This window comes from Convolutriloba macropyga, chromosome 14, assembly GCF_964194025.1.
Source record: "Convolutriloba macropyga chromosome 14, txConMacr16.3, whole genome shotgun sequence".
NCBI lineage: Eukaryota > Metazoa > Xenacoelomorpha > Acoela > Convolutidae > Convolutriloba > Convolutriloba macropyga.
Genome location: NC_134481.1, coordinates 43,821,847 through 43,843,020, shown reverse-complemented (window position 1 = coordinate 43,843,020; position 21,174 = coordinate 43,821,847). Strand labels below are relative to the sequence as shown.

Sequence of the window (21,174 nt, the reverse complement as noted above, 5' to 3'; positions counted from 1 at the left end):
GTTGACATAGCGGGCAGATTGCCAGAAAATAGCCGCCGTTGACGCGCAAGACGCACATTGGGATTGAAACAGATAAAGAAAAAAGAAGAGATAGAAATTCACAACATTTTTTCCTAAGTTTAAAACATTGTTCTAATTCAGTGTGCAGTTTCACTTAGATTCTAAACCTATGCTTACTTCAGCTTCTAAACTGAAGGGTATTAGGCTTTATACTAATATAAGCTAGCAATAGCTCTAATGAACTTTGATAACCTAATTCAAAAAGATTTATTGATCGGGCTTTATCAGTTTATCCCGGTTCTTTTAATTTTGCTCTTTTGACATTGACCGTGTTAACTAAATCACGCAAATCAATGCTTGAAAGAATTTTAAATCGATTCAGTTGAAACAGTGAGTGAATTAAGTCAGAAGTCAAACGTGAAAATTGTGACTTATGTAAAACGAAAAACGTGATCAAAGGGTGAAGCGAATTTGAAAAAAGGAGAGCGCCTAAATAGTAGCCGTTTGAGATGCTGACGGCGGCTATTAATCACACTGAAAAAAGATAAATTGCGAAAACAAAACTTCAGTAATGAATCAAAACGATGGACCAATTTTTTTGAAAAAAGATTGTAAGTTTCTTCCAATGGATTTTTATCATTCGTTCAAGAATCATCCAGCCAACCTGAGCGAGTTGGAAAAGGACATAACTGACCGTCCGATTTGTTTAAAATCAAGAAAAATAATGATCTGCTCTCATTTTACACTACAAAATTTTATTTTATAAAAAGTATAAACCGTATTAGCATCCAAAAAGCATAAGCGCGGGTCAATCTGCATCTTATAACAAAAATTCAATCAAGTGTATAATATTAATTTTGTGGCTTTCGGATGTTTTATTTATAGGAGAGAAAGTGAAACTCCTAGAGAATTTCCAATTTTTTCATTGTACAATTTTTTTTGCAAAGTTTAGCGAAAGAACAAAAACGGAGGACACGTTTATTCTTGCGACAAATAAAATCCAATTTATGCCGCAATGAAAAAAACTGATCGAAGTGCAAAATGAATTAACGGCAAAAACTCATCTAATTTCTTCAGAGATATTTATTTCGACTCTTTATAAAATTGTTGATTTAGTGGAGTATATAATCATAGGAATCATCACACACCAATACACCATTTTACAATCAGTGAGTTAAAATAATTAGTGACAATTAAACAAACTATTTTAGAATACTTTTGAAAAATTTATCACAACAAAAAATTCTCAGCGCATGTTGAAAATGATGTAGAGATTAGGAAACTGATAACACCAAAAAACAAAAAGGTGAGTAGCACCAGCCATTGTCCCTGTTACACCAGTTGACACAATACAAACAGTTTCAGAATGTCAGAAATTTACAAATCTAAAATTAAACGAGAAACTTGAACTTCGTAACGTCAAATATTATCTTTTTCACAAAAATTAAAACAGAACCAGACTAAAACTTAAACAATTTAGAGCAAATCAACTAAAAAGAAATTAAGCTTGAGACGGTAATCTTTGCGACGGTAAGCTTGCGACGCTGGGATATTTTGAAGCAAGACTTAACAAATTTTTCATCGAGCACTTTTAAGTTAATAAAAAATAAACTTCGAAAACAATTAAACATGCAAAAGAACTCTTGTCAAGATAAAAGGTCAATTGTTGTAGTTCAAAAAATTTCGCGTCATTGGCAGTGAGAAAATTGCTAATCCAATTCACGACCTTTGATGAGATTCTGGCATCGCTTGCAGCACAGTTAACTAGGTTTCAGTCACGCAATAACACAAAATGGGATAAAAAAATATAGAAAGAAAAGCGAAAAACAAATTTAAGCAAAAAGCGTTCAACGACAAAAAAGGGAGTCAGTCAAAAAACATAAAATTTTAGCGGAACCAGGTTAAAGACTAAATTAAAACAATAAATAAAAACGACCTAATTTGTGTTATTTCAAGTCACGATTTCAACGAATGAAAAAAATTAACAAAATGAAAAAGCATGAGAAAATTTTACTTTTTTACTCTTTCATATTTCAAACTGCGACAAAGTTTGAAACGATTACTGTGTTATCACTTGATGTTGTCGAAACTTAAGGCCCGAAAAATAAGCTGGCTAGAAGCGTCTTCCATTTTTATCTTTAACAGTTTTCAAAAACTAAGAATTATTAGGTCTTTCAACCAGTGCAGCAAAATGTAAACAATTTACCAACCTGAAAAGGGTCATGACAAATTGAAAATTAGAAATCAGAATAAAGTTATCTGCTACAAGACATTATGCTACACGTGATTGATTATACATTATTGTGCGCAAATTGTGTAGTTAATATGATGAAAGTGCATTCCTCGAAGTAATTTCAAAACTTTTGTCTTTCCTAAGTATTAAGAATTAATTTGCTGACCTTCATCCTTGTTATCTTTAAATATTAATCATAAGAAGGTTGTCTGATTATTAATACCTAAGCAAAATAAATAATAAAATCGGTCAAATTTCAGTAGCTGACTGTTTTTTTAGTGCTTACTTGGACCCAAGTGATAGTAGGGGTAGGGTTGCCTGAAATCTTGCACTTGATCACGACCACCTCTCCCTTCTTGGCCACTACGTTGTCAGGACAGTCCAGAATCTTGGCAGGCGCTGTAAATGAGCAAAATCGAAGTAAGTAGGGTTCCTGATAACTTCAATATGATGTATGAACTCAAGTACATTAGAAAGTTTAATTGATATACGACTTGATAAGGATAGATAACTAAACCAACGCCGAAAAACGTCGGAAGCAAAAAAAATTAGAAATAAACATAAACTGACTAGCGACGGGCAAATTAATCTTGAGCGACAGGCGGGGCAATTTAATTCAGAGGAGACTCTATTCACTTGGTTTGCAATGCAAAAAACTTAGAATTCAACTTAGCAGAAATCAGACCGTTTTTTTAATCTTTGCTGCACTTTTTAAAAACTTGAAAGCAAATTTATCAAAATTCTGCAGCGAAAGTTTAGAAAGACTACAGAAATTTGGCAAAATTGGAAGCGCTTGATGTGTAGTACTGAGAGAAACTACAATGAAAAATTGAAAATCAAACCTAATTTAATAGTAATAGTAATAATTTATTTCTTCTCCAATGTTAAATACAACAAAAGATATAAAAAAAACTCAAAATAGAGGGCACAAAACAGGCAATTTCTTGCCCTACAATGCTGTGCCCTTTATAAAAATTTGAAAAATATTTCTTCTAGTCGACTTATGTTAGGTGGTCTATGCAGGTGCGACTACTGTGAAAATGGACCAGTACTGGTTTCGAACCAGCATCTCTTACTTGCAAGCCTAGTGTGCTATCCATTACACCAAATGCTCTTGCGCTCTCGAACTTGGGCATCTCTTATAACCCGTTCTCACGTCCGTTCTTGTTCTTCAAGGCTTCAGTTCTCTAGCCAAGTAAACGTTGAACAAGTAGAGCTTCTTGCCAAGCTAAATGAAGCTTATCGTATGAACAATTTACTTTACGTTGTTTTCTCTCAACCTTCTAAAAAGGGCTGCTCTAATCATAGGGCAAAAACTTTGCAATGATTTGATTTCAAATTAAAAAAAAACAATTCGTCTCGTCAACTTGCCTTCGACCACTTTGAGTTCCGCCTCGCACTCATCAACTCCGTTTTTGTTCTTCGCCTCCACTTTGTACTTGCCCGCATCTCTGGGCATGGACTGCGGGATCATGAGCGAACAAGTTCCAGTCCTTGGATCATGTTCGATCACGAGATTCCTGCCTGGGAATACTGGTCTGCCCTCTTTCATCCACTTGACAGTCGGCTGGGGTTCTCCCTGGACCACCGCTTCCAGCTTAACTGTGCTGTCACGCACTGCTTCTATGTCTTTCAGTTTCTTGAGGAATTTTGGAGGACCCGCAGCACACTTGGGCTGAAAGTTAAGGGAAAAATTATTGTCATCAGTACATAATTGACGCCCGATTCATTAGAGAACATCTATGCATTATTATTATGGATATCAGCCCGATACAGACCTTCAATGTTTAAGAGAAAAAAGTGACAAATCGAAAGTATCAAAAAAACAGTCGATTTTTTTTGAACATCAAAGAACTGATTTATTTATCTTAAACGCTTGTATCTTTTTAATTCAAATAAACAAAAAATATTTTCTGAGCAATCCCTATGCGGCCAATGCAACAATTATGAACACATAAATTGAGACCGATTTTAATTCCGATAAAGCCTAACTCTTTCCCACGGGAAATACTTGATGAATTATACCAAACATACTATTTAAACGAACAGCAAACCGTGTCTTCGGCTAAATTTTAACAGGGATAAATAATGAATATATTCTTATGAAAACTCTGTTTATGAAAAAACTACTTAAATTTGTTTAAAATTTCTGTTTCGTGTCATAGAAGTTGTATTTATATCATCTTTTGCCGTTGCTATGAAACATCTCATTAATGATATCTTACATGTTCAGCAAATTATTTGCTGTTAAAACCTGTTGTGACTTTAGAAAATGAAAAATCATAAGTTGGAAAAGTTGTGTAAACAGTTTCATCAAAAATTTTGTATCAACAGAAATCAAAAATAGGTTTTATGATTTCACAAAATCTAAAATGAGAACTTTCTGGCAAAATACTTGTGTGAAAAAAGTGAGCTGATCAAAAACCCTTCCAGGGCGGATAAAGGGCAGTAGGGTAGGGAGGTAATGAAATTTTGGGTCAAAAAGATTTTCATTGAGAAGCAAGAGCGAGTGGAGGATCAAAGCGTGAAATGATTGTCGCAAGATCTTGTCATTGTATAGATCGCCACAATAATTCTTTGCTTGGGGTATGTTGCACAGTGCTTATATGATAAACTTGTCACAGAGAACAAATAAATTTTAGGAAATGTAAACTCACCGAGCTTCTTTTAGAGCTAACTGTCACCTGATAAAAAAAAGCAGCTAGCTCGTAATTTCTTATCGGATCGGGATCCGGATTTAACCTTTACGCTGTTATGAAAAATGACTTTAAAGGTATATATAGATCTTTCGTACCTTTAAACAAAACAAGGAGGCTCGGTGATGTGCGATGGCACATAAGGTTCCGACCCCGCTCATCATTGTGGCATAATTGTCAACCAAATGAGGAACAGATAGAAAAACCCAAAAGTTATTTTTTGGGAATCCCAAAAAATCCCAAAAAAGCCAAAGTATTTTTTAAAAAAATTGTGTATGAGCGATAACATAGCCTCCAAAACAAAGAACTCAGTGGAGTAAAAATTGATGCATTAGACTGCTGTGATATGCCAATATTAAGAAAGCAAGACAAGACGAACAGCAAAATCAAACAACAACAACAAACATTAATCACATCAAAAACTTTATGTCCGTTTTAAAAAACAAAACTTAATAACAAAGTCAACATAAAGTCAAATAAACCTAAAACTAAACAAAATAACCTATAAATCACCAAAAAAGATATGGGACCAGTACATAAAAAGGTTTGGTAATAATTAGCAAAAAAGAACAAAAACAGTAAAGTTAAAAAAATTTGCTTATTTTTTTTAAACAATTAACTTCAAAGCAATGAAAACCATTGAAATCAAGTAAAATATCTCAAAGGGGTACGATTACTAATGCTTCTATAGAAGGGCATTAGGACCTGTCCTTATTCAATTTTTTTAACCGGCTAAAAAGAACAACAAAAAATCAACAAACAAATATTCAATTGAAACTTGCCAGAAAACGCTGTCAAAACCGTCAAGCCATATTTTGGCCCTCAAAATATATTCGATTGCGCCTTCTCCAAACACCAATAATGCAGTACGTGGCCATTCATTAGTGAGACTAAGTAAAAAGTAGAGAAAAAAGAGAAAAGGGCAAAAGTTTGAAATTAATTTGATTTTTTTTCGAAACAAAATTACATCCAAAGTCATGAAAGACATTAATTACAAAATTAAACGTCGTTTATTAATCCAGAGGAAGCCCTTGAGACCTGCATATAAATTTGATTTTTTTTTTCGAAACAAAATTACATCCAAAGTCATGAAAGGCATTAATTACAACCTTAAACGTCGTTTATTAATCCAGAGGAAGCCCTTGAGACCTGCAATTATCCAGAATATGTCTTGCGTCTACAAAAGAACGTCAAATATAACAAAAATATTTACTTTTCTTTGTGAAAAACCGGTGTCGAAGCCATTAAGGTCATAACGAATTCTTTAAAAATAGATTGTGGCACACACTTGACACCCATAATGTCATATTTCACTTTTAATTGACGAGATTAGGTAACAAAAAGAAAAATAAAGAGAACAAAATTGCGAAGTTAAAAAGTTTTTTTAGTTTTGGAAAACGATTGTTTTCAAAGTCATGAACGCCATCAGCTATCTACTAATATCAGAATATCGGCCATCTATTTTTCCATGAAAAGTCAATGAAACTAATCACTATACAGGAAAGTTCATACGACCGAAACGACAAAGTAAAAATGACAGTTAAAAACAAATTTAAAAAAATTAATTATTTTCTTCAAGAAAGAAGTGTGGAGGCCGTAAACGATAATCTATATCTTTCAGGATTAAAACATGTTCAGTTTTGTTTGATTTTGAACGCTAATAAAGCGATATGAGAACTCTCAATAATGTGATAATCTGACAAAACGAGAAAACGTGAAAAACTGGCAAATATCTAAATACAAACAAATCTGAAATCTAGTAGTATCAAAACCAGAAAACATGCCATTATTTTTCATTAAGCCATTATTTATTTTAAAATGAATTAATTTTAAAAGTCGAAACGACCATGAACTTTCAAGTAAAAAACTAAACGCATTAGCTTAGAGCTGCTTAGGAAGCCAATTGATCTATCACTCCTGAGCTTTGATTTGATAAGTTCTGTTCTTTATTAATAAAAAGGTCTTTTTTTCAAAAAAAAGACCGACTGATTACAATCCGAATTCTTTTTGGATTGTTACAGTCCAAGATTGGCCCAAAACTAGCCCTGCTAATGCTTATTGTCCATTAGGAGCAACTGATTTTTCGAATGTTGTAGATATAGATAATTTCTAGTTGAAAACTCAAAAATAAATTCTGCATTTTTGATAACCTACGAATAATAGCAAACAAATAGCAAAAAACGGCAAAATTTTTATTACAGAGCACTCTCAGAGGAAGTTGAAGTAGATTAGCCCCCTACTGAGTCTACAGAGATTGTATTAGTGTTGTTTAGGGCTTTACTGCCGACAAATTTTATCAAAGTGGGCTAAAGTAGCTTATTTCATGCTGTTTTTGATGAAAAAGGCTGAATTTTGAAATATTTAGCCAGAATTTTTGACCAAAAATTTAAATCAAAATAATCAACAATGCTTGTTTGTCTTTAAAAATAAAATCAACGACACTTCTTAAAATTTTTACAAATTTTAGCAAAATTGACAAAAATTTAGGCAAACATTTTGGAAAATGTGAATAAAAACAAGGTGAATTAACTCTACTTTTCTCAGAAGTTTAAACCTCGATAACTCCCTGTAGAAAACGAGAATTTAAAAAATCTTTTTAATTCCATATTCTGCGATGGACGAGCTTTCTAATGATACCAGTCTCAACTCTCTACGATGAATATATCGATCGGCGAAAATTGACTGAACAAAAAAAACCCATTTGAGTATATAGTTCCTCCCCCTTCAAGAGGGGTCGGAACAAAAAAGCAGCCATCACCTCTTAATTCAAAATTATCACGTTTGGAATTTCCTGTTTCACTCCAACAAAGTCATTGATTAATTGGGTCTTTCCCATTATAGCCCCCCTCCCCCCAAAAATAAAAAAGATCTATTCTGTTTTGCCCCCTCTCAGCTTAGTGGGCTTATAGTTTACGCCCCCCCCCAGGCGCACGTGTAATTTTTTGTTACATAGTAACGTGCTATAACAACATATAATTTGTAACTGCGGGCGTAAAAACACTGGGGGCCAAAACAGAATAGTTCCAAAAATATTATCACCACAAAATCAAACTTAGTACCGTTTTTTAAAAGCATAAAATTGGAAAAGGTTACCAGTGGGGGTGCCTCTTCCTTGACTTCCTGTTCTTTGGGTTTCTCTTGACCTTCGTCAATTTCTTTCTCTTCTGGCTCTTTCGGTTCTAAACAGACATTTACAATCTAATGCTTAAAACACGCACGTGCGCGTTCGGAATACCCAAATGTCTCCAGTGCCAGATAATTCTATCTACATTTTTGACTTGCATAAACTTTCAGCTTTTGGCTCCGATAATCTTTCAGCATTTTCAAACTTGCAAGCGTGCCTTGAACAACTTAAGTGACTCCGCAAAGTCGTTTCCAAATTCTGGCTTAACATCTCGAGGATCGTTTCCGTTTCTGCTCCCCCCCAGTACGATATGCGCCCCCAGTTACAGAGCACGTGCCATTACATAGTAAATCATTATGTAAAAGTATGGACGTGCCTCTGGGGGGTGCAAATAATATGCGCCGACTAAGCTGGGAGGGGGGCGGGCACAAACGGAAAAGATCCCATCTCGAATATAGAAGTGCGGTTCTCACTAAACGACAGAAGTTCTCAGTGACTTCAAGCTGAGTTACTTAACCTGTACAAGCGTTTTGACAGACATAAATTTATTGAACAATTATTTGATATTAGGTCATAAAAACAAATCAGATCAACACATAATTCATTATATTTTTGGAAAAGCGCCAGCTCATATATTTTGCAGGTTATTTGAGCACAATATACGGATAGACAATAAGTCTTACGATAAACTTAAAACGAACAGATTGACATATGGCGTCGGACACCAAATTCTGGTCACGTCACGGCAACAATTTACTTTTCTCAATGTATAACGAATTGGGGGTCTGTCCCATTGTAGCCCCCATCAAGGTATATTTACGGTAATGAATGAAGTAGTAGTAAAAACTTCCTTCTTTAATTAACGCATAGGTATTACTGCAATTTTATTTAGTTTCAGCACGTCGAAACGCAACTGAACGTTCGAAAAAATTTAGGCATGCATATGAACATCAATATTACAATATTTTTGTGTTTAAATTTGAACTTTGACCTTTGTAACGCTCTCTAGCGCTTCAACATTATTCTACGAACTATACTTAGAAATCAGTGTGGCAATGTTTCAAAAATAAGATATTAAGTTCCTCGAAAGCAGCTGCTTAACTACTATCGCATCACCATCAGCTCAATTATACAGTATGGTATCCTGGTGTACAGCTGCTGCAGTTTTTATTCCTTGAAGTGAATTCATACACTTCAGAAAAAAAATTAAACTGACTTTTTTCAGAAAACGGCACGATTCGTCGTCGGAATTTTCCCTCAATAATCAATTAATTGCGGTACATGAAATGCACATAGACGATCTCTTGAAATTTGCCCTGAGGACAATAAACAATCTACACTCTGAAAATTACCTCAACGATCTGCTTTGTTTTGAAAAACCATCTCGTGTAACGCGATCCGTAAATATGCACCTTCTAAAAGAGCCTTTCTATAAAACAAAAATCAAAAGACACTCTTTGTCGTATAGAACAATCCGACTGCACATCCTTAAACGTCAAGGCATTATTCCTGATGACTTAACCAGCGCATCACAACAAGTTATAAATACTTCTACATTTTGGATAACCATCAGCTAGTGAATTTTATATTTGAAAAATAGTGTTATTCTGGTGTCGGTCCCTAGGGGTCTATACCACCTTGTTTTGCTGGCTTTTTTCATGCAAAATAAGAGCGTCTGAAGCCTTCTAGAATTCGAGATAGACGTTTTTTGGCCCATGATACCAGAAACACTTTTCCCGAATTTTTGCAAAAATATAATTCATTCATTTATGCCAGGGAAAACGCTTGAGGAACACAGTGGTTCCATTTTTTTCCCTCTCCATATTGCCACATTCTCAGTGTAAATTTTTCTTCTACATTTTTTTCTTTGTTAGTGCATGTGATTTACATATTTTTGCTTTATTTGGAGAAATAAATTCTTCACATACTGACCTACAGTGACCTTGGCCTTTGATGTGACCTCTCCCTCAGTGTTCTTGGCCACCAACTTGTACTCTCCCCAGTCCTCAACTGTGATCTTAGGAATCTCAAGTGTGGCCACGTGCATATTAACATCACTCTGTGACGTCACTTTCACTCTATTGCTCTCCTTAACCAGCTTGTCGTTCTTTGTCCACGTGAAATGAGGCTGAGGTTTGGCTATAATTTTGGACTCTAGTTTGAGAGGGCTTCCCTCAGTGACTGATTTGTCCTCGAGAGGTTTCTGAAGTGATGGAACGATGCCTTCTTCTTTCGGTTCTGGTTTTGGAGACGCATCTCGTTTAGCTGAAACAAGACAAGGTCTACAATATGAAAGAACATAAACAACTATTTGCAAAAACACTAAAATTACCTTACCATGGTAAAATGGTGTAAAAATTTGATCTACCCCCCCCCCCCTCCAGTGCTTTCTAAGCTCCCCAATTACAATTCACGTGTTGTTGGATAGCAACTTACAGCGTCAAAAGTAGCACGTGCCTATGGGGGCATAAAAGTTATATGCTCATTAAGCCGGGGGATTAGTTTAAGCAGTGATAGTAATAAAGGCTTCTTGTACCCGAAGGTGGGTTAAGAATCACTTTTGTCGTTATTTTTTTTTGTTTTTTTTTCGAGTGGGCTGTACAGTCTACACTAGCATAGCATTTTCATGCGCACATTTTATTGCAGTGATATATTTATTCCTGTAAAATTCTATCGACAATATTGTTTTAAAAATAAAATGTTCAACAGATGACCTTGTTCGTTGGAGAAAATTCTCAGAGCTTGAAACTAAAAAAATGGTCGAATACAAAGATTGGTGGTACTTACGCCTGACTTGCAGCTCAGCACTAGAAGAGCAAGTTCCAGCAGCATTCCTGGCCACACACGTGATCACGCCTGAGTCTTGGATATTGGTGTCTTTGATCTTCAATGTTGCCACATTCCCATCAAACGTGCACTGGAAATCATCCCCGTTAGGCTCGATTCTGGTCTTTTCCCGGAACCACGTGATGTCTGGCTTGCCGATCACCTGGACTGAGAACTCGGCCGTCTGGCCCTCCTTCAGTGTCACTTGAGGCAGGGGTGACAGGAATTTGGGGCTCTCGGCACTATCGTCGTTTTTCACTAAAAATTATTTCAAAGTTTATATGATTAGATAACAAGGAGATTAATAAGGTTTGTTCGCGCACAATTTTTCGACCTCGTTAATCGGAGTAATTGTTGACCAAACGAAGCAGAGAGATAGGGAACTTTCAAATTAACGAAGAGTGGTTCCTGCTTTGTAATTTAAAACCTGATGGATTCTTAAAGAAGGACTATCGTTTATGCCAACGATGCCAATGCCAGCGAAATTAATTGTTTTTCTTTCGTTAGAGTTTGAACTGAGAAAAGAATTGTTCATAAAACTCAATTCAAGTCTAAAAAAAATCTTTGAATAACGAAAACTTCATCGGATAACGAAAACTTTATCAGTAAGCGTCTAATTTTCCGAATTCAAATTCCATTCTAATTCCAACGCAAGTTTCAGACATTAATGTCTTTCAAGCTGCGTAGTTTCATATGTAGTTTCAATTAGATTTTGCATTTTCATGCCAGAGTTAATATTTGAGTATAGAGGTTATTTTATTGAGTGAACTAAGTCGTATGAGCATTAAGTCGTATGCCCAAAAACGTATCACGCGATTGACCTTACAACTCGTACAAAAATTAGTAACAAAGGCTTCCTGCGCAAAAATTCAGCTTCTGAGGGGAAAGTCATTCAGACCTTGGCGCGCGATCAGATGTTCATATCGAGGTAGCCGATGAATTAACAATTTATATCAAGACAGTCCTCAACTAAAACCCTTATAAGTTGATTATACCCTTTTGTACCGTAAAAACCGCCTTGAATAGCCAACAATAAATAATATTCGGCATGCACCAAGACAGAACAAAGAGCCACAGAGAATAATCTGAAAAAAAGGAAGGTTCTGTTTTTTTCCACAAAATAGTGGAATTAAAGTCATCTCAACCAATTACAAAGCGTTAAATAAACTCCTATTATTTGTATTTGAATGAATTTGTCAACTTTGTCATAAAATAATGCGAAATAAAAAGAAAAGAGAAGGCAAAAAAACATTAAGCAAATATCACTATTTAAAATCCGTACCATCCAAGTTAACAAAACATTAAAACATATAATAAAATTCTTATGCAACCAACGATAGAAACCATTAACATGTTTTTCTATCGTATCTAAACGGCAAATTAGTAAAACGTCAAAAGAGGGCAAATGAATAACAAAAATGAAGGAAAAACTCACGGAAACTGTTTGAAAAACAATGGCCATTCAGTCATTAATTTCAAGTGTAAACTGCAATAACTCAAACAACTACTAAATGTTGCACTGAAAGCTCGATGAACTTGGACTTTATTCAGGATAGGAGACAAAAAAAGCAGAAAAAATTAATAATTACTATCAAAATCCACCCAATTCCAAGAAAAAACAGTACCTAAAAATATATTAGATAAAAACTGAAGATAGAAAATGATTCACTTATATTTCAATCGGAATGAGATGGGAATTTTAATTATTGGCACTAAGTTTACGATCGTTAAAAGCACAACAAAAAAGGAGCATAAATCAAATTTTCATTAAAAATTTTTAGAGCAATTAATTTTGAATACATAATATTAGATCTCAACTGAAACAAGAACGTGATGTGATCATTTCGGTCATTCTATAGGGGCCAAACTGCTTTTTCCGATACTGAGTGATAAGATAACAAAAAAGACAATAAGAATTAACAGAAAAAGTTAAAAGATACGACAACAAAACTACATGAACCGGAAAGTGCAAACTAAAATCACCTAAACGTTTCTTGAAAACAGGTAATGTCCAAGACGTTATAAATTTTAGATTTCCAAACAAATAATCAAAAAGCTTCTTTTTTGTCTTCATAGAGAGGCAATGAGATCTGCCATTAATGAGTCTTCATGGTAGGACAACAAAAAGAATTACAAAACGGGTAGAATTCACTACAAATTGTTAAAAAAACTTTATGAAAATAAATAATTTGCTCTAAATTGATTATTTTTAAAACTGCAACTGTGCCATATCAAACCACACGTTTCGCTTCAAATAATAAATCTAGAAACAAAATGAGGGAAAAAAATATTGAAAACAGAAGTCAAATTTCAGCATGTGAAAAAATTGCAAACCTGTTAAACGCTGATGACTCACTTCGCATATAAATCAGTCTGAAAAACTTTTACGAAGCTTGCTTTTGTTCCCCTTTCCACCTCAGCGTAAAGAAAAATTAGTACCAATTTCACTTATCATTGAGATCAAATGTCCAAAAAAATATGATTAGATCTTTAAAATATAACAGGACAGGTCCTGAAAGACAATCCAACAAATCGGATGAAAAACCTTGAAACTTGATTTCATCTGCAACTTAGCTGATTATCAGTGATTATCAGGGGCCAAACAGACGAATAAATTACTCAATTCAGAAAAAAAATAATTAACAAATTAAAAATATCGATACGAAGTAACAAAAAAACCGGCTAAATAATAATTCCTGGAGACCGTGTTGTAAAACTCGAGTAAAAAAGGCACTTTGGGTTGACGAATTATGTGTCCGAAGCTCTTTTGATTCTTCTTTTGATCTCTTTGGCACCATTTTCAATTTAAAAACGGCTATTCAGCTAGCAATTTTCGGCAAAAAAGGGGAAACACAATTCAGCAACCCGTTTCTGTCTTAAGAGGTAAAATCAATATCATTATCGTAAACAATTATAACATACATTAGCATAATTTATCTAATAATAAGGAAAAGCCGCGAAATGTTCACAAAACTTTAAACCTCAATAACTTCTCTAAAAAGTCGATTTGAAAAATCCTTATAAAAATTACACGCTCCACAAGTTTTCTGATAATACCGTTAATTCTTTTTGCGTCAAATTTATCGGCGGGGCAAAAATGACTGAATAAAAAAGCACAGACGATCATATAGTCCCCCCACCTCCTAAGTGAGTTCAGAAGAATTAGAAAAAATCCTTTTATCCCGACCCAAAAAACGGCCACAAAATACTGTTAATTGAACCAAACTGTAAGTTTGATCGGAATTTTGATTAAGCATCAAAACCTTGCCACGCGAGTTGTGTATTTAAAATACGAGGTTTCTTGCATAAACTGATAAATGAAACTTGGCAAAAACTTTGTGGTCCGAACACATCATTTTATAACTGGAACTCCTGATCTTCACTAAAATCAAATTTGATTCTAGAAAAAAATTCTAAAAAAATTCGACAGATAGGAAACTGTTTTTTAACTAGTTGTGTTCTTTCAAGTAGAATTTAAACTACAGAGCAAATGAATTACGCATTTCATTTATTCTACTTTTTGTTCACCTCTTGAAAAGTGAACCCCCTTCCCCTCTTGAGAGAGGAAACAGTTCCCCCATGTAGAGTTAATTCGCATTATAATATAGTAGCGCACTTACTGTCGGCAGGTAGATCGTAGTCCATAATATGCTTTGCAATCTCTTTCTGGACCTGCAACGTGTACAGATCCTTCTCAGTCAGACAGTCCGAGGGAACCAGGCCTTGCTGTCCAGACAGGTTCTCACAGTTCCACAGATCCGGACTCTTCTTGGAGAGGAACACGAGTTGCTGGCCTTCTGTCACTGGGAGGTAGTCACCTGACTTGGGTTCTACACTCTTGTGAGCACAGTAGACCTTCTCAGAGGGTGAAATCTGAAACCATCAATTGCTAAATTATACATTATTTACTCACAAATATTGAAACATCAATAGACTAAAATACCAAGTACCATTTCTTCTTCGACTGAGCATTCGGAATCTTGATCACAATTTAATTTTAGTATTAAATCAACTTTTTAATTCAAAAATTTGTTACCGGTCACAAAAACTGATAAACTCATATGGGATAAATTAGGCTTATAGTAAGTTCCATGTACATTCCATCAGAAGCAAACAACAGAACTTACTGTCACGACTGTATATTACCGAAACAAAAGATAAAGAACGTTTCATGGAGAAAACCTAGTGTCATGAAAAGTTTATTGAATAAAAATCTGAAACCTGCTCAGCATCGATTACAAAAAATTTTGTCAGAAGGAAAAAAGAATAGACAAAAATCTAACGTCACCACAAATTACTCATTGCGTAAAAAGCAAATAAAACAAATAAAACCAAAAACAAATCTAAAACATAGCCGACAAATTGTCAAAAAATAGCCGCCGTTGACTCGATGGACGCACATCGGGATTGAAACAGAAACAAAACAAGAGAGAACATGACAGAATATCCTGACAGAAAACGACATAAGTGTAAAAAACTGTGCAGTTTCAGTTAGATTCGAAAACTATACTTAATTCGGCTTCTAAGCTGAAAGCTATTAAGCTTAATACTTATGTCAGCTAGCAATGGCTCCAATGCACTTTGATAACCTAAAGCACTATGACCAGGCTTTATCCCGTTTCTTTTGATTTTCTCTTTGACAGAGACACTATTACACTATTCACTACATTGCGTAAATCAATGAGAGAAACAAATTAAAATTCATTCAGTTAAAACAGTGAGTGACGTAAGTCACGAGTCAAATCGTGACTTATGTAATGTAAAACGAAAAACGTGATCAAAAGGTAGAGCGAATTTAAAAACACAGCAGGACAAGCGCTGACATAATTTAAAGCATTTTGATTGACTATACAAAAGACTATATCTAGATTGTACAATAAATAGATGGGAAAAATCCTATCGAAAAATTAAAATTTCCAAAATCAAAGTAAAATTGCCGCATATGAACAAAAAAACCAATCGAGAAACCGAATTTTTCATACACCGTTTTCCCACTCTACTTTGCGGTCGAGGGGCTGACAGTGGCTACTAAAAATTTCACTTTTTGCCGACAGATTAAGTTTCATAATTACTTAGCTTGTTCAATTTTTGAGAACTTTGCTGCTGATGAACAACTCCTTAATTCAAATTTTATCTGCGAACTATGTTTGATGAAATAAACGTGATCTATGGTATGCAATTATTGTCAAACAAAACTGATCCTGTGGTTAGCTCACGCGTAAGATAACAAAAGTGAAATGTGAGTCCTTTTGTACCACAGAACGCTTGGAAAGCGGAAAAGTTATGCTGTGGAAGTTAATAGTTCCCGCGGCATCGGTAGTATACCCGCTACATCACAAATTCAGTTACAATGCACTGTCAATGAGAATTTTGCACTATAACACTAAGATGTTATAACTAATTTGTGATGTTGGCGAGGTACTACCGGTACTACGGGATCTACTGAATTCCACAGTATAACTTTTCCACCCTCCAAGTATAATCAACATTTTAACTATATGCTTTTTTATGTGACCTAACTGAAATTCGTGTGACAATCATTCCAATCATTCAGTTATATAAATTTAGATTTTAGATCATATTTATGCTATATTAATTACAGTAGATTATATTTATCTTATATTAGAAGGGCGCTTTATAATACGCCCCCTCCTCCTATAAAGTCCGACATCTAAACCAAATCTGATGACACTGACAAGAAAAACAAGAAGAATTTAGCACTTCTACTATGCCTAAAATTGGCTGACAAGACAAACTACCTAACCCTATAATACCCAATCTAGCAAAAAACTAATTTTTCAGATTCATGCACATACAGCGATTTTTTTGGATTTTCTTATAAACTACTAAAATTCACTTTCAGAATAGTTGATGTTCTTAATGCGAAAATGACGGAAAAATTTATCGAATTTATTTTTCTATAAGGTTTCAACTTGAAAGCTGAAAAAAGAATTCTTCCCTTGATCTGCCAAAAACAGAAATAAACCAGGTTGGCAGCATAAAAAATCGCTACAAATGAGTTGCAACGTCTTTTGAACATTTTTTTTCAATACTTCCGCTTTTCCGCTTTACAAAATTTTGCAAAAACTACAGTTGTTTGCAATAACAACAACAGCAACAACATATTTTCATAGGTGTCTTTCAATCTCATCTAACAAATGTTTGTTAAAATTGTTATCATTTTTTGACTCAAAACTAAATCTAACGTATTCTAACGTAAAATCTAACAAGGTTTTGAAAAATTTCCCAGCGGATTTGATTTTGGCAACACCAAAACTAAACGACACCAATTGCATGAACAAAAGCTGCACATATATTCTAGGTTAACACTTGATAATTGAACTTAGCTTTTGAGCGGGTAACTCTCGAAGTTGAGAAACGAGTATATTCTTCACGAGGCGTTCTTTTTTCATCTAATTTCCTTTTTTCAATTGCTCTCAATTAAAGTTTTGCAAAGCTCCCGTTGTTTTGTCACTTGTGTTTTGTCACCAAAGATTAAAAGCTCGTGAATCTTGTTTGTTATTTTGACTTTTGTTATCATTCACAATTTGGTTTTGAAGGAGCAGAACTCAGATAAGTTACTGATAAAAAATATTGATATTTTGACAATTGAGAATCAATTTTCTACAGAATGTGTTGTCATAGTTATTTCTAGTTGCACAATTCTTAGACAAAATCAGCCACAAAAATAAGGACTTTCCGGTATTTTAGAATGCCTCAAAAAGTAATTTTCGTTAGAGAAGCAACATGTCCCATTTTTCAACGCCTGCCAAAATGAAAAACAAATACAGTATAAAAATGATGTAGCAAGATCAACAACATCCATAAGTTTTTTAAAAAAATTATCGGATTGTTGCATATCAAAAGTAAAATCGATCCTTAAATCCTCGCGGTATAAAGCAGGAGTAGATATCAAACTCGAATGAAAGAGTACCATTGTTTGAGCATGAATTCACTTTACTTATATCTGAAAATTTTTCAGATCTATGCATATTTCTGATATATCTAAAATTTTTTCTTATATATATAAAGTTTTTCACATCGTCCCATCGTTTTCCATTTTTTAAAACCAACTTTGGCCAAAGATATCAGCTGAGTCTTTTTTCTCTACCATGAAGGCTCTCTACCATGAAGGCTCTGCTTAAAGAAAAAATTTTGTACGCATTCAAACGTTTCCGTACTAGCTTTATTATAAGATTCTTTGTATGATATCAAACACAAATGTGGGAACATTGTAAGCCTTGCAAAAATCATAGATCTTTTGAGACAAAAAATATAACAAAAAGTTAGTCCCTTTCCGACGCTGTGTATAAAATAAAATTTGCTGCGAAGAAAAACAAATCATACAACTTGATGCTTCGGTTGAGTCAGTGGACTTCCGGTGAAAAAATTAAGCCCCCATTAAATTTAACTAAAAAATTTGTTTTTCGTCTGGTGACATGGCATATAGTGGCATAGATTTAAAAAAATTAAGTTCTAAAATGATCAAATGTACAAAAAAAAAAAACAAAAAAAAACACCAGTTGAACATAAAATATTAAATTCGCCCTAGGGAAAAGTTTTTGTGCTCGACAGACTGAAGTATGTATTTCTACATACCTGACGCTGATTGACTGTTAAATCGAGGGCGCCTAACAATCGTGGCTAACTTTGAGGCGCCTTTATCAATAAGCAAAGCAAACAAAATTGTGGCTTTTGGGCAAAATTATAGTAGCAGTAATATTTACAATGTCGTATTGGTCACTTGAAGGCTAACAACTGGTACAAGCCCCCAAAAACTTCCAAGAAAGTTACAACTGGCTAGCCTATGTATGTTAAAGGGACTGCTACCCCTGCCATAAACGCTGGATACTCTGTTACTAATTTTGGAACTGTCTGTTTTAGCCATCGAAAAGCTAGAGCAACAAACGAGAGAGAGAGAGAGAGAGCGCGCCCAGGAGCTCTCAAAATATCCGTGTGACCGATGGGGTACAATTTGACAGGGTGTTGTTGATCACACGTCCGATAGTCCACTTAGCCGACCAAATTGATCAATCATTGAAAATCTTCCCGTGATTCAGCATCTTAATTATGATTAGGATTAATGAACCTTAGGGTTATTGGTCAACAATGTGAGACAAGCCCTCTTGTGAATAACTTAAAGCGGGCAGACCAGGATTCTTAAGGAAGCAATTTTAGTTCACACACTTACAAATTGGAACAATTACCCTGTTCTCTCCCGACTCAAAGGTAGATAAAAAGACACAATATTCTGTATTATTATTTATAATGAAATCTAGTTAGGCATTCAATTTATGTTTAACTTAAAGTTAGTATTAATATTCAGGTCATAGCTGTTTATGTTAGACGTTAGTCATTTTCAGCCGAAAATGTGGTTAAAGTTAAGAGTTAAAACAAAATTAAAGCCCAGAAAAGCTTTTGAGAAATATTCTAATTGATCTTAGAACTCAAATTTCATTAAATAATACAAGATAGCCACAGCTAATAAAACTCAAATCCGTTTCAATTTAAGGCTTTGAGAAAGAAATTTCCACTACTATAAGTAAAAGCCCTTATTGCACTATCTTTGAACCTTGCTGTTTTCCGTAATCAGTTGAATATTGGTAATAACTTAGTTAGTAAATCGTTAGTTTTTTTGCGTCTTACCTTTCGCGAGGGTTTGTCTTTAGGGTCTAAAATCAAGTCAATTATTATTTTGTCAAACACAAAACCCTTCGACAATGTCCTAATGTAAAAACCCGTTCCACTTTCGAAATGCGAGAAAGAGAAGAAAAATAGTAGGGTTCAGTTTAGGGTTTCACGGGTTAAGCTTCGAGAGCTAGTTAATAAAGCATGACTGAACAGCAGTAGGTTTATTAGATTCAAGACTATAAATTGATCAGGTGTAAATTATCGCTTTGTTTTAGCCACCTGTCAAAACCAGACCCTCTGCAGATCCTAGACGAACATATTTATGAGGGGGGCTATTTATAGACCTATTTCTCCCTAACACACAACAGAGCAATTAAATTCCGCATGGCACCGGCCAGATATACACAATGAACAGCCCAACATAACTGTGGCTTGCCAATGTTTCCCAGTAACTTCGGGTGGGCATGATTCCCAGAATTGCTGAGTGACAAATTATGACGGCGTCTTTCAAGACAAAATTGAAAGGTAGATGGAGCCATATGAGTGTAAACAAGCTTCAATTAAGTTTGACATAAAAGCGAGAAAAAACTGTATAAAGAGTAACATTTTCTGAAATGTAGAGTTTATCTGTTGTCTGTCAGACTCGACAATAAAACAGTTCTGAGAAATATTAATCTGGCAACAATTACTTAATCTTAATAACAGTTCCAAGAACTTGTAAGAGGCGTACTGCTTAATATCAACCAAGAAAACATACTAAAAGGGTAAGAAGAGTTCTCAGCCTCACAAAATAATCAAATTTTTTCAAAAAATTACAATGAAAAAGATCTGGCCACAATTTAATCAAATGTTTTGAGCTGACATTTTTAAAGCAAAGAATTCGGAAGACAGCCATCGGCATACTTTTAGTAACTTCTAACTTTTTTTACCTGTATGTTGGTAAGAAATTGATTAAATTAACAAGGACTGATACTGAAAAGTAGCAGTTATTTAGTTAGAGACGAACTGTATAAACCACATGGTTCGCTTTACTCAATCACTTTTATCCGATTGATTATGTTTACCACATGAAATTAACGTTCGAAATCTTTTCACATATTTTTATAAAAAGCTAAAAATATCACGCTAATTTTTTATACCATTTTAGGAAACAATTGACTTGCAAGAAGGTAGGAAAAATTAGTGCTACCAAACTCCATTTACAAAGTTACCAATATTCCTTAAATTTTTTGAATATTGAGCATATTTTTAACTTTTGAGATTATTGAGACCCTTGCTCAAAAATTCAGTGAGAGGAACACAAGGAAATAAGATGTTTCTGTAGGCCTGTTGGTGTTTAATTTTCTGTCACATAATTAATTTGAAAGAAAAAATCTAGAAAAATGCCGATAACTGTCAGCTAAATTTGTGTAATTTTACACTTGCCAATAATAAGGAGTTGGTAATGATTAAAAACTAATCTAAGTCAAGATACAAGATATATATAGTTTTCATTAATTGTGCTAGGCTTTTCAGGTAGTAAAACTCTGCGACAGAAGAAAAAATTGGAACTTGCAGTTAATGTCATTTAGAGTTATTTTTTTTCAAAGTTTACACTATCTTCGATATTTTTTTATTCAATACCGATTCAAAAAATTAAAACCAAATTTGGGTTTTTTCCGTTT

At 34.4% G+C, this 21,174-nt stretch overlaps 1 protein-coding gene across 13 annotated transcripts in view; it reads right to left on the bottom strand.

Moving 5' to 3' along the window:
* Nucleotides 1-21,174, bottom strand: part of LOC142353434 (twitchin-like) — a 238,763-nt gene that overhangs the window by 195,517 nt on the left and 22,072 nt on the right. For 11 of the 13 annotated variants that reach the window (XM_075405674.1, XM_075405670.1, XM_075405667.1 and 8 more), the window contains 8 exons: nucleotides 19,526-19,551; nucleotides 14,500-14,752; nucleotides 10,841-11,137; nucleotides 9,986-10,318; nucleotides 8,023-8,108; nucleotides 4,891-4,917; nucleotides 3,605-3,908; nucleotides 2,520-2,632 (listed from right to left, as the gene is read on the bottom strand). In XM_075405674.1, coding sequence (XP_075261789.1) covers nucleotides 2,520-2,632; nucleotides 3,605-3,908; nucleotides 4,891-4,917; nucleotides 8,023-8,108; nucleotides 9,986-10,318; nucleotides 10,841-11,137; nucleotides 14,500-14,752; nucleotides 19,526-19,551 — 1,439 coding nt within the window. Of the gene's footprint in view, nucleotides 1-2,519; nucleotides 2,633-3,604; nucleotides 3,909-4,890; nucleotides 4,918-8,022; nucleotides 8,109-9,985; nucleotides 10,319-10,840; nucleotides 11,138-14,499; nucleotides 14,753-18,478; nucleotides 18,498-19,525; nucleotides 19,552-21,174 lie in introns of those variants that run through there. The other 2 variants (XM_075405679.1, XM_075405673.1) reach the window with 2 other exon arrangements.